This window comes from Podarcis cretensis, assembly GCF_951804945.1.
Source record: "Podarcis cretensis genome assembly, chromosome: 7".
NCBI lineage: Eukaryota > Metazoa > Chordata > Lepidosauria > Squamata > Lacertidae > Podarcis > Podarcis cretensis.
In genome coordinates, this window is record NC_137176.1 from 53,456,325 (window position 1) to 53,470,241 (window position 13,917).

The 13,917-nt window shown below is 39.4% G+C and overlaps 1 protein-coding gene across 6 annotated transcripts in view; it reads right to left on the minus strand.

The window, feature by feature from the left end:
• Nucleotides 1-539: 539 nt before the first annotated feature.
• Nucleotides 540-13,917, minus strand: part of PCMTD1 (protein-L-isoaspartate (D-aspartate) O-methyltransferase domain containing 1) — a 34,411-nt gene continuing 21,033 nt past the window's right edge. For 5 of the 6 annotated variants that reach the window (XM_079983366.1, XM_079983363.1, XM_079983367.1 and 2 more), the window contains 4 exons: nucleotides 10,093-10,264; nucleotides 9,125-9,145; nucleotides 4,042-4,165; nucleotides 540-3,171 (listed from right to left, as the gene is read on the minus strand). In XM_079983366.1, coding sequence (XP_079839492.1) covers nucleotides 2,801-3,171; nucleotides 4,042-4,165; nucleotides 9,125-9,145; nucleotides 10,093-10,264 — 688 coding nt within the window. In that variant the 3' untranslated portion in view covers nucleotides 540-2,800. The remainder of the gene's footprint in view (nucleotides 3,172-4,041; nucleotides 4,166-9,124; nucleotides 9,146-10,092; nucleotides 10,265-13,917) is intronic. The other variant, XM_079983368.1, reaches the window with a different exon arrangement.

Consider the following 13,917-nt stretch of genomic DNA (forward strand, 5'->3'; position numbering starts at 1 on the left):
TCTTGGTGGAGGAGGCCCAGTGTGGCAATTACTCTAGAATTTATTCCTTAGAGATATGGTGCAGAATCCAATTACGGAGTAGCAGAAATCACATCCTCTAGCAAGCCAGTTCATTACACCTGTGGCTTGTTATACAGTGGTACCTCGGGTTACAGACGCTTCAGGTTACAGGTTCTGCTAACCCAGAAATAGTACCTCGGGTTAAGAACTTTGCTACAGGATGAGAACAGAAATCACACGGTGGCGGCGCAGCAGCAGCAGCAGCGGGAGGCCCCATTAGCTAAAGTGGTATCTCAGGTTAAGAACAGTTTCAGGTTAAGAACGGACCTCCGGAACGAATTAAGTTCTTAACCCGAGGTACCACTGTAGTTAGTAGTCCTTACGTGATGTCATGAGAGGCTATTTTACCTTTTGTCATTTTACACAAATAGCAATATACTGATATAATTGATGTTCAAGCTTCTCAAGAACACCAGTGCTTTCAACTGTGGCATTCTAAGTATATCTTAGATCACTAAGCAAAAAAGCCAAGCAAAAAGAAACAATAACTGAGTTTTAAACAGCACAAAATCACCAGACATTTTATTGTAATTATGACAAAAGTTTAATTTTGATTCATTTTGCATTTTTTATACTTTTAAAAGTAAATATAAATCAAAGAATGTGAAAAAACCCACGAACACAAAAGAAACATTGCTTCTGTGACTCCAAAAATTACATAATGCATATTCATAACTACTCTATTATCTATCTGAACAAGAGTACAACAGAATGGAAAAACACACAAAGTCATTCTTCAAAAGCCTCCTGACTAAAGGTCTCTCCTTGTAAATTATTTAATATTTTACTCTGTGAAAACTGAAAAAAATATGAAGAAATTCCAAAAAGGATGAAATTCCAATACAAGGTACAACTTGAATTTCAGAATGCCTAAAACTTCATTTCTTCTAATAAAATAAAATAAGATGTGCTATAGTCAATGCTCCCCACAGATAAACCTTCAGAACTACTGCAGTAGTTTTACTATAATAGGAAATAGGTTTTATTGCTGTGAAATAAGGCTGGCATACTTATTTCCAGCAATGAGTATATTTACTCATTAGTGTACATTTTCTGCAAACAACTCATCAAGCTAGTTAAATCAGAAGAATTTTTTTATGGAGCTGAATTTTAGGTATTGTGAATATGGGGGGGGGGGCGGGAATTAGTTGGCAAATTAAAGCATGAAATCCAACCTGTTAAGTAAAAATATGTATTTCATAGACAGTGACCAATTAAGTTATTATTCATATTGTAAAGTGGATGCTACAAACCATGACTGCTAGATCACGTGCTGTTTAACTGGTTTCCATCTACAAACTATCAGGCTCTGAGAATATGTAAAATGCTCACCATAAATCCTGATTTTATCTTAAGAATTTTAATTGTTTTATGATATAACTAGATAGTAAATAGTCCCTAAGGAATGCTTTTGATTGGGCCCAAACAAATCAGGTGTCCATAACAGCAGCAGTTTTTACAGCATATCTTGAGCTCCATTTTATTTCATTGATATTTTACACTAAATTATAAAGCTAGTGAAAATTACATAGTCCATCATGCAAAAATTAAAAAACAAAAACAAAAACCAACCCCTTCAAGCAATGCCATTAAATAAACCAGTGAAGCAGGGGGCTGGCAGATGGAATATAGTCAAGCAATGTAAGCATACAAGCTTGCAATGCTACTAATAATTTCCAAAAGGAAGAGTATCAAGAGCAAATATCGGAACTGAATGCCTTGTCTTATCAGAGATAAATAAGTACAGATTCCACTTAAAGTGCACCTGCTTAACCTTTTTTCTTAAAAAAGAAAATCCTACTATTACAGCTATGCAAATAAGCAATACAAGCTAATCTTTTTACATATTCTACTCTATAAAGTAGTAAATAGTTGAAACCTAAATTACAATCTTTAATATATGAAATATGCTTTCTGTACCATGAACTTTAAAAAAGAAACTAAATGCTTATTCATAAATGCTGGAAAGTCTGAGAAATTGTTGACTATCATCGGCTGGTGTTAAAGAAACAGGGTTGTATTATATTTTTAAAAATTTTCATAGTCAACAAAAGTTTTTTAAGGCTCTGAAAGAGAAGCAGTCACTTTTCTTGAGATCTTTTGGCAAGAGAATATATAAAATAAAGTGTAGCAGGGCCTACTGACATTTTTGAACTTGAATGTTCATATTTTTTTAAAGCCAGCTCATTCAGTGTCTGCACAGTTATTGCACTCATGTATTCCTTGGAATACATTCACATCAACACAGTAACGATGATTGTGATACAGCCATGGCAAAAATAAAGTTTTCCAATTCAACATGAGATGAACTGCCCATATGCTCAAAAACTTCCTCCAGAGAATTAATGCAGGCAGTTCTCATTTGATGTCTGAATGTAGTCATTCAATTATTCACACATATAAAATTTCACCAACTCTCATAAATACAAATTTGTCAGAGCAAAAAGAGATTTATCACATGCAAACTCTTAATTAGTGCGGTATACTGCTTTGGAATATATTTCTATCAGAGTTAAAAGAGCATTTTTCAAAAGGTAACCAAAAATGAATTGAAAATAGGAGTTTACTGCTAAGTGCAAGTCCTTGTAGCAAAGTTAAGACAAGTTATGTTTCATTTTGTCACTGCACTTTAGTCTTACTGAAAGACTACTGAAATCTGTCCATGTTTTTCTTAGTAAATGCTACATTTCAAGAATAATGGATCTATCAAGTAGGTATTATCACATCTACTTAAAACAAATTATTTTTCTCTATAGTATGTCAAGTACGATTTTAGAGATTCAGGAAGTGGTAGACTCATAATTCTTTCCCGCAATAAATTTATTGGGGGTTCTTCTGGCTTCAAGGCTTCACTGTGATCTTTATCATCCTCTTCTTTGTTGTCTTCTTCCATCTTTTCATCTTCTTCACTATCTAGAGGCTGAGGAATGAGCTGATTGCCTACAAACACATAGGTGTTAATCCTGCGCCTACGGCACCGTCTGCGTTTGCGTTTGGGTGGAGGTTTTGGAATAATACCCTTGGCTTGCAACTCATCATTTATATAGTTTCTAAGAGTGCGCCTAATGTAGATTCGAGCCAAGTCCTGTAGATTCCTAACAGCACAGGGGGCTGAAAAGAAAGAGAAAATTAAGATTGCTCTCTAGGTCAAGTTATCTAAGAGCAGTACTACAAATTGATGGTGAATTTTTAACTAGGTAAAGGAAATAACCTTTGAAAGAAGTAACGGTAAAAATAATATACTATGAAATGGATGACAACTCGAATGCTTTCAATGCCAAAAGATCAGTTATGTTGGCCAGTATCCAGTTAAAGGCAACTAGTTACACAGAACCAACAGAGTTTTAGACTTATTCTTCCTTCAGCAGTAGTCACACTGACTCATGCTGCAGTTTTGAACTGGACAGTCAAGAACACTTTGTTGATATGGCATGAGGTTTGCCCTGCCCATTTATTGGGGGTGGGTGGGTGATAATATCATGTCACTTTTTCATGACTATCTTGCCCAAAATTTGATAGATTACAAGAGAATTCTTACAAAGAGTAGGGCCATAGAGTTATTATGTAGTTCCTTCAAATAGGTCCCCCTAGCCACATATTTTTTAACCAGATCATGTTAAACAGAATGTAGCTCAGTTCATAGGTAATGCTAGGTCAAATAATGACGAACATGCAGGTTCATGGTGTGAAGATTGCAGCCACTACACTCTTCCCACAATTCTGCAGCTGCCATGCTATCCAGGGCTAAGGTTTGGTTCAAAGTTACATATGAACTTGGGCTCATGGTTTGTCTCCGCCGGACAAATCATGGGTGGTAGACCAAGAAAAATTGTTGATTACAGCTCATGGTTTGTCTGAAGTGAGAAACACCAAAAGCCTGAGTTCTGATGCAATACATTCTAATAACACTTTAAGAATATTTATGTAAGTATCATCAGTAGCTGCGCCCCAAAGGAAAGACTAGAGTTAAATGGTACTTACGAAGTCCCACAGTATCATTTTTGCTGCTGTCACTCTTGCTTGGCTGCACAAGTGGAGCAAATGAAACAGCAAGGATGTTTTTGCTTTCCCAAGTATTTTGTCCAGTTCTCTGTATTTGGGTTAGCTGCATGGAATCATTTAAGTTTCAGACACAAAACAATTAAATACATGACTTCCTCTACACCTGTCCAATTCTTATACGCTGGCCTTGCTCTGACATAACTACAGCTTTACCAATCCAAGGCTAAGCATCAGAATCACATGCTTCCTCAGTCAGTGTAGCTGTGAGATCAGAAGCTTTTCCTTGCGTTTTATTAAGCAGTTTATCTTTTTGACAGAACCTGAACAAACTGTTAGTCTTGAATATGATTACTGAAACAACCTTAGCTGGTTTCAATAAGCCACAGTTAAAATTAATCAGAGTCTGGGGTTCAGACATAATATTAAACTGTGCTTAATTGAAAATGGAAGTGGAAATATCCAAACCTCTCATGGCAACCTCAGAGGAGGAAGGAAGAGTATGCGAGTCCAACGCCTGCACTGGATTTTTCATGCAACATTAAGTCAAAGTTCATTGTGACATTTGAGATCACTAACCACATTTGGACAGTCATATATTGGTTAAATAAACTGAGATATGACTCTTGTGTTCCTGCATGCCATTCCCTGTGCCAGTGTTCAAAACTCCCATTGTTCTAGGCGCATTTTGCGACAGGGAATTTCATTAGCGCAAGCAGTTTCTGAGCTCTGGCTGCAGTACTGCACCTATGATTTCAGATTAAAACTGCAGAGTGGAAAGAAAGGAGAACCTTTTTCTGCCTCCCCATTTCCAGGTACTCTCTGAAGACTGGAAAAGAGATCTTCTTAAGAATATTAGGAGGGTGGGCAGGGGAAGGACTAGACAATGTGAAAAATAAACATAATATTTTAGCTGCAGTTCATTCATTTTCAGCTTTGTATTCTCGCTATTTTTTAAAAAAAGTTCCTAGACATTCTGTTTTTGCACCCATAACCTAGGCTTAAAGTGCCATTATCTCCTAGCTTTCATATCTCAGTTTCTAACACTGCCCTGTGCTCCTATAGCAATCAGACCAGAAGCCTCTAATTAACCATAACTTCCTGCTTCAGCTGAACTGTGAAACTATGGTTACCATCTTTCAAACCACCCAGGATATTAACTAACTTAAACCATTATTTAAAATATTGCTCTGAAGTTGGCAACTCTAATTTCTTGGTGCGATGAAATGAGAAAGTGCTGGTTGCTTACCTGTACCTTTAGCTCATTGTGTAGTCATCTTTGCACACACACATACAGGTTTTGCACCTGTGCAAAGTGTCTTTCTGGAAGATTCTACAGCTAGGCTTGAGTTTTGGTGGATACTGCACTACCACCATCTATGTGCACAGTTCAAATTTTTGAACAACACAGAGGCCCAAAATTGAACAATCTAAAAATTCCAAGACACACTAACCCCTGAAGATGGAAAGGACAGGCTACGTGTCCACGCATATTTTCACTCTCAAGAATTATGGTTACAGGAAAGCAACATGTCCATTTCCTTTGTAGTCTTTGCACAGCTACACACATGGGTAGAGTAACAAGCAGAGTAACAAGCTGTTCCTGAAGGTAGGGGCAGGCACAAAAAACAAATTGAGCAAGGCCTGTTGGAAGGAGGCACCTACCTAGACACCGTTGAGTCAAGGGTTGCAACTAATGACTTCTCTAAGGAAAATGAGGAGCAGCAACAACCCTCACAGAGTGCTAATAAACCCACTCCAGAACAGGACTGTTGCAAGGTGGCAACAAATTTAAAATACAGACTGTGAGCACAAGCTGAGCAGTGGCTACAAGTAGATAAAAACTAAAGCTGGTCTGATGCTGGCCAGTTAGAAACACAGTCTGGCAAATTACCAAGATATGAAATCATTTCCTTTTTTTCTGGATTGAGAAAACCAGGGTGAATATAAGATGGTAGGGTCATTCCAAGAAAGACCAGCTATGGGAAGAAGGGGAGTTGTTGTGCAAGGGTTAGCTATCATGAGTGCATACTGCCACCTGAAAAGGGACCACAGAAGTGAAGAAGATGCCACCAACAAATCCCTGTCACATAGAAGTGGAAGCTAGAGGGCTCAATCAATGGTGCAACTCCCTAGGAAATGTGTCTGTTGTCAACATTTCTCTGAATCCCAGACTGCTGCTCAATGTGCACAGTTGGTGCTGAAAGTCTATACCATTACTCAACTTCCCTGTACAAAGGGTAGCAGACATATGAATGGCCCTCCTTACATAAAGTAGTGGTTCTTGGTCCTGAGGAAGTCTGTAGGAAGTGAATCTCGACTTCTGGTCCAAACAGTAGTTAATCAGTCATCTCTACACCTACAACTGTTATCTAATAGTTGATTATATGTTCTAGCACCGGGGCACTGATCTTGAAAGATGCCATTTGTGGAAGAACAAAGAAAAACCTCTTTGCCCCAAATGTTGGTGACATGAAAAGTTAATGCTATGTGCAATGCACAGATGCTGCCACTACCAAATACTTCAAGGGCTGCTGCAGCTAGATGAAAGGAAACCTAATGAATGCTCAATGGTTCCTTCAGTGTCAATACCAAGTGAAGCTATCATTGAAAAGAGGAAAGCAAAATAAAAAGAAGTTGGGAATGACATTGATATCAAGGGTTCTTCACTCCTGATTCAAAGGCAGTAACAGTAAAGCCCCCACTGAAAAATGTAGCAGGGATAGATACTGGCATTGAGACTCTTCAGCTTTGATATGGTATCTATAGCAGTTGAGTTACTGTGGGAAAAGTCTGCTGAGACCAATGCAACAACATGGCTTTGATCCTGAAGGAAAAACAATCTTCCATACTAAGCGAGAAGTGTGGGGGAAAGCGTGGGAGAAAGCTGCTGGCACCAATTCCTTTATCACCCTCAAATAATAACAAGATAGTTGCCTGTGGTGCAGCCAGCTGGGATAAGACCTCAGCACTCAATAATGAAGCAATGGCAGCAGAGACTCTGCATTGTAAGTTAGACAATTACAATCCCATCACTGAGGTTTTCCACACTGCTATAAATCATCAGCAGATAAATCAGCTGAGATTCACACCAGCTGATTGAGGCATTTCTTGTCCCTGATATAGGGGTGGTGGCAGCATAGTAGCTGTAGAGCTGGGGCAGTGCTGGTTGGGGCTGATGAGTGTTCGAGTCAAGCAACATCTGGAGGGCACCACGTTGGCTACCCTTGCGCTGCGATTGCCGCTGATATAGGCAGTTCTGTATGTGGGAATCTGCAATGGGGTGTTGTGTTTAAAGAGGAGCTCCCTTCTCTTTTTAATGGCACTGGCATGCCTGTGGCTGTCATCAGAATGGCTGAAGCAGCAATGTCTTGGTGTCATTTACAACAGGTTTTACACTTTTTTTGGGGGGGGGGGACCTTAGAAGGGCTGAAGCCCAGTGACAAAGTGGTCACACCAAAAGAATATTCAAAACAAAAGGAAAAAAGAAAACTAGAAAACAAATGACTGTAGCATATAGAAAAACATAAAATGAACCTCAGAATAAAAGGAACTTTTTTTTTTTTTACTTTAAACAGACGAAAAAATAAGGAAGAGACTCAAACACCGAGAAACACTACACACAACAATAAGATAGCAAGGCTAAGCAGGATGACAAGAGATGCAAGGGGTTAAAGGAAAGACAGCTTTGGTGCAGGCAAAACCAGAAACTGAGTAGTGAGGAGGAAAAGCATTGAAACCTCTGGGAAGGGTGTTTCTGGGGGCATCTCTACCCGCATTTGTGAAATAATAGTATTGGGGAGTGGGGGTATCTACTTAAGTTATCAAGTCTTCAAAAGATTTCATATGAGGTGTGTCCTGTGACATGAAAGAAAGTGGAGGAGAGGGAACCATGCCCCTTAATATATGCATGGGGGAGGGGGGCACATGCCAAAACTAGAGCCTAGCTATAGAGTCTTCTCAAAAGAAGCTTTGTGGAGAGGCATAGAACCCATATGTGGCTCCACAGAGACTACTCAAAGAACATGGATTAATTAGATGCCTCCTGGTCTGATTGCTTGTGCCTGCAGTGACTATGTGGAGGCATACGGCTTGCTCATTTTTCATCTTAATAAGCCTGGAAATGATTATCCAAACTAAATCACTGTCTAGTACTTCTCACCTTGAGAAAAAGAAGAGAACATATTTTTAACTGGCGGAACAAGGAGCCTACATTTATTCTGTTACATTCAAACATATTTCACATAATTCCCAGTTTACTTTTAGAAACACTTTATGTATTCTTGCTAACTTTAAAAAGGGTTGCAGGTCTACATTAATTTGTAGAAAACTCAGCTACTTTTGGAATATTTTAGTACAGTTATATCACTGACTGAAATCTGATGCATGCAAATCCATGAATTGCCCAGGACAATGAGTATTTAAATACATATATTAATATGAACAATATCCAGAAATTAAATGCATAATTAAAACTAGTTGTGTATATCTGATGGGGGGGAAAGGATAAGTGTTCACATTGCTGAGAGCGCACAAATTTGCTCAAGAGGCCCTCCTTTGGTGTTTTCCAAGGATGGAATTAGAAGACATAATTACAGCAGTTTTCATGACTGGTTTTAAAATTCCTCAATACTTTATATATTAAAGATCTGTTAAGTCAGCATTACCTGTCCAATTTTCCCTGCAAACATATAAAGCTTGCAATCCTCTGGGCAGATCAGCAATACAACTATTTATTTTGAAAGCCTTTGCTTCAGTCCAGTGTTGTTTTTCCTTAATGGATAGCTATCAGTGATTACTGAACAAGAGTGGTATGATGTAAACCTCTCAATTCAAAAAGCATCCATGCTTCCTTAAAATATAGTAGTAGAATGAGCTGTTTTGTGTATTGAGGAGAAATTATAAAGTTGTTATATAATATTTAATTGATGAGCATTCTTATTCTAAAGGTATTTAGTAACTTATTGAGCAAGGCAAGCTTCTTTGGGATACTGTCAGCTTGAGCAAGTCATGTATCAGTGTACCTACACATCCCCATCTGTAAAATGGAGATAATTATACTCACCGTAGAAAAGCCCTTTGATATCTATGAATGAAAAATAAGTACTAAGTATTATTGTATCACTAAACGTTTCATGCTTTTCAAAACATTCTGTCCTTGACTGAAAAGGAAAGAGAAAGAAATGTCCCAGTTTGCTGGTCACTGAGCATTACACTGTGCTTTAAAACATATATTCACTCTGAGTCCATAGTTTCTAATTTGTCTGGATTTTTAAAGGACCAATTTTTGAATTACGGTTGGGTGCTCTTACCTGTTAGCTAGATCCCTTGGTACTCCTGCTAACAAATGAATAATGAAATCATGCAAGACTTATCGGATGATCTGCATGTCCTGAGCAATTGCTTTATTCAAACATTAGCAGAGCAGTGTGGGATCCAGTCACAGGGAAGTCAAAGGTATGCTATTTTGATAACATTACCATAGCTATCTAAAGCTCAGTTTAAGAGATTAACTGAACAATGCTGAACATAAAACTATAAATAGCAGTAGTAGCACTGAAAGGGTAGCAGTCACTAATCAAAGTGCATTCTTAAACAGGCTGAACTGCAGCATGATGATGCCTTGATAACAGTGTTAATTTAAGAGCAGGGATAGATAGCTTGTCTGAAGGTAGGATAGAGGACTCCTGTACATAAAAGCTTTTTGTTGTTATGAACACATGAATTGGCCACTCAGTTTTTGTAGCACAACAAAACCAGAGGAGGGCTCTGTCAGGGGAAAAAAAATGACTAAAAGCCTAATAAGCTATAATGTGCACAACTGTGATCTCTGGAAGTTAAAGGAAAGAGGAGAGTGAGATTATGTGGTCTATTGTTTAGATGTTGCTATTCTCTGCTTTAAGGTTTACAAAATACCTTTGTATTCACTGTACTGAGGCAACTGACATTAAGAAAGTCATTACGAGTCCACACACAAGAGAACTACTTTTTATCTGTTACAACTAAACACACATGACAAACATACTTAATCACCTGATCTTCAATAGGCATAACTAGAATGCCTCCAATTTTCAATAATATTTTCATGTAGTTCTCATGGTCTTTTTGTACACCAGCTCCGCAGTAAATCCGGTCATATTGATGACTATCTGATGAGATTTGCAAGCAGTTGCCAACTACGAAGGCAGGTTCACAAAATTCAAATCTGTGGATAAAACAAACATCTCATGTTTGTATGGATACCATTATAGAAGAACACTAAATTGCACTTAAAATTAAACTTTTTAGTTGTCCTTTGGCAAATCAGAGAAATTTGAGAACTAATGGGAATTCAGCGGGAGTATGGACAGTTTATTGTAATGAATAGCACTTACTGCAATTGCATTATCTTGATGGTATACAGTACTTAGATTTACCATGAACACAATACATCTACACTTATTATAGCCAAATTTCAGTTACAGCTGCACATTTTATGTTTCATTCATTTCACTGGACTTAAATCTCTGAATGTGTATTACTTACATATAAATTCAAATTCAAATATATACACATTGCCTTTAGTTGACAAGATCCCTTTGTATGAATTCATAACATGTAGTTCATATCGAAAACATTCCCTAATTATATGCACTGAGTCAGCGAGAACTCTGCAGTTCCACACTTCAGAACAACTTTTCAAATAATTGGACATAAAGAAATCCTGCATCGCCCCCTTCTTTAATGATCTGTCAATATATGGCAAAAATATTCATTTTTAAAAAGAAAGTTGGGCCTGTGTCAACTCCTCTTAGTTCTTAATCTGCTGTGGGGTTAAAAAAAAAATCTAAGAATTTTGATGATACTGTCTCTGGATCTTGTTTTACTTGTTGTTCCTATTATTATTATTATTTGTTCTGTTTTGCCACAGAGCCTAGGACTTGCCGATCAGAAGGTCGGCAGTTCGAATCCCCGTGATGGAGTGAGCTCCCGTTGCTCGGTCCCTGCTCCTGTCAACCTAGCAGTTTGAAAGCACATCAAAGTGCAAGTAGATAAATAGGTATCGCTCCAACAGGAAGGTAAACGGCGTTTCCGTGCGCTGCTCTGGTTCGCCAGAAGCGGTTTAGTCATGCTGGCCACATGACCCGGAAGCTGTACGCCGGCTCCCTTGGCCAATAAAGCGAGATGAAAGCCGCAACCCCAGAGTCAGACACGGCTGGACCTAATGGTCAGGGGTCCCTTTACCTTTTCAGCTGTGACAAGGAGAATCTGAAACAAGGTATTGCAGCATGGAGTGCTCCTGTTCAGGTTTCCAGCCACTCCACTCCCATTACCACCCTCTCCCATTTTTCTAACTTGATCTTCCAATAGTTTTCATTCAATTCCAACTGAGCATGACTAGTTATCACTGGGGTGGCTTCCCCCCTTGTACATGCTTGGTAGCATTTTGACTACAGAAAAGTGAGTGAGTTTGTTTTTAATAGATTTTCGATTAAAGCTTAAATTAAGATATACAAATATTAATATCAACTACCGAATATCTTCTTTCAATAAGCTTACAAAAAGATAACTAGCTAATCTAAATAAAAACAAAAAGAGAAGATAGAAAATAAAAGAAGAATAAAAAAGAGAAAAAGAGGCAGAGCGTATAACTCTTCATTTGTCACCTATACATAAAAAAATATTCAAAACTACAACTCCCATCATCCCCGACAACTGACCATGTTGACTGGAGCTGGTGGTAATTGTAGTTCAACACCTGGAGTGCACCACATCAGCTACCTCTGCCTAAATTCATAGGACACTGATGTGAGAAATCCACAAGAGGATAGAGCTGCTATTATATATATAAAGGCAAAAGGCACAAGGTCACTAGAAGGTGCACCAAGCACAGATACGAGCCAATTAAAAAGCCAAAAAGCACAAAGCCATTTTCTCCATTTCATCCTTTCACTTTCCACCTACATGCATGCAGATTGAGGTATCAGAACTTACCCTGAAAAGTCGGCAACTAGAGCGCCTCTTCCACGCATGTGTGTGGAGTGATCGAGCGCTTCTGTGTGTGCGGTGAAACCCGGAAGTATACACTCCCAAGTTTGCCGCGTTTGCAAGCTGAAAAGATGCAACATGAACCTAATGCAACATGAGGTATGACTGTACTATGCTAGCTGGATTAGCCAAAGCAGACATTGTGATTTTTTTAGTAGCAGATTTTAGGCACTTTTAGACAGAATACCACCAGCAGCAGGTGTACAACAGTGTTATGGATTTGAAACTTTGTGTACTTAGGGAATTTCCATGTGAGAAATGTAATTTATGGCCACTAAAGTTAGACCAGTAATAGTCATTTAAGAATGCATCTGTAGGTAGATGCTAACACACTGCCCAACCAGATAACAATTACCACCATACCTGATTTATGTGCCAAGATACAATTTTGAAACAGCTAGTGTTCCATAATACACAAAATCTGAAATACATGGTGTAAGCCCTTTCATTCTATCCAGTAACAAATAGCCAAAAATATTAAAAACCACAGACACATACAGTAGGTAAAAAAAAGGTAAAGGACCCCTGACAGTTAAGTCCAGTCACGAACGACTCTGGAGTTGCGGAGCTCATCTTGTTTTACTGGCCAGCATGACTATTCCGCTTCTGGCGAAACCAGAGCAGCACACGGAAACACCGTTTACCTTCCTGCCAGAGCAGTACCTATTTATCTACTTGCACTTTGATGTGCTTTTGAACTGCAAGGTTGGCAGGAGCTGGGACTGAACAACGGGAACTCAATCCATCATGGGGATATGAACCGCCGACCTTCTGATCGGCAAGCCCTAGGCTCAGTGGTTTAGACCACAGCGCTACCCGTGTCCCTATGGTTTGGCATAAAGGTAAATGTAAAGGTACCCCTGCCTGTACGGGCCAGTCGTGTCCGACTCTAGGGTTGTGTGCCCATCTCACTTAAGAGGCCAGGGGCCAGCGCTCTCCGGAGACACTTCCGGGTCACGTGGCCAGCGTGACGAAGCTGCTCTGGCGAGCCGGCACCAGGCAGCACACGGAAACGCCATTTACCTTCCCGCTAGAAAGCGGTACCTATTTATCTACTTGCACTTTAAGAGCTTTCGAACTGCTAGGTGGGCAGGAGCTGGGACCGAATGGCGGGAACTCACCCCGCCGCGGGGATTCGAACCGCCGTCCATGCGATCGGCAAGCCCTAGGCGCTGAGGTTTTACCCACAGCGCCACCCACGTCCCATGGTTTGGCATAGTAAAAGGTAAAAAGGTAAAGGACCCCTGGATGGTTAAGTCCAGTCAAAGGTGACTATGCGGTTGAGGCGCACATCTCACTTTCAGGCTGATTAAGCCGGCATTTGTCCACAGACGTTTTTCCGGGTCATATGGCCAGCATGACTATGCCGCTTCTGGCGAAATCAGAGCAGTGCACGAAACACCATTTACCTTTCCACTGGAGCGGTACCTATTTATCTACTTGCAGTTGAACATGTTTTTGAACTGCTAGGTTGGCATGAGCTGGGACCGAACAACGGGAGCTCACCCCGTCGCAGGGATTTGAACCGCCAAACTTCCGATTGGCAAGCCCAAGGCTCAGTGGTTTACACCACAACGCCACCCGTGTCCCTGACACATAGGTACTACAATTTAAAATATTTTCAAATTGTCAAATATGTTATATAGTCCAATCTGAAGCTCAGTTATATTTAGAGACACAGTACTCTTCTAGTCTAACAATCTAGTTTATTACTGATATGTGAAAAATCATACTCAGAAATCTGAGCACAGGACTGGATTGAGGAAAGATATGGCAAAGGATTGATGGATCCCCTTAATCAGCAGCAGATATATCAAAGACATTGAAAGA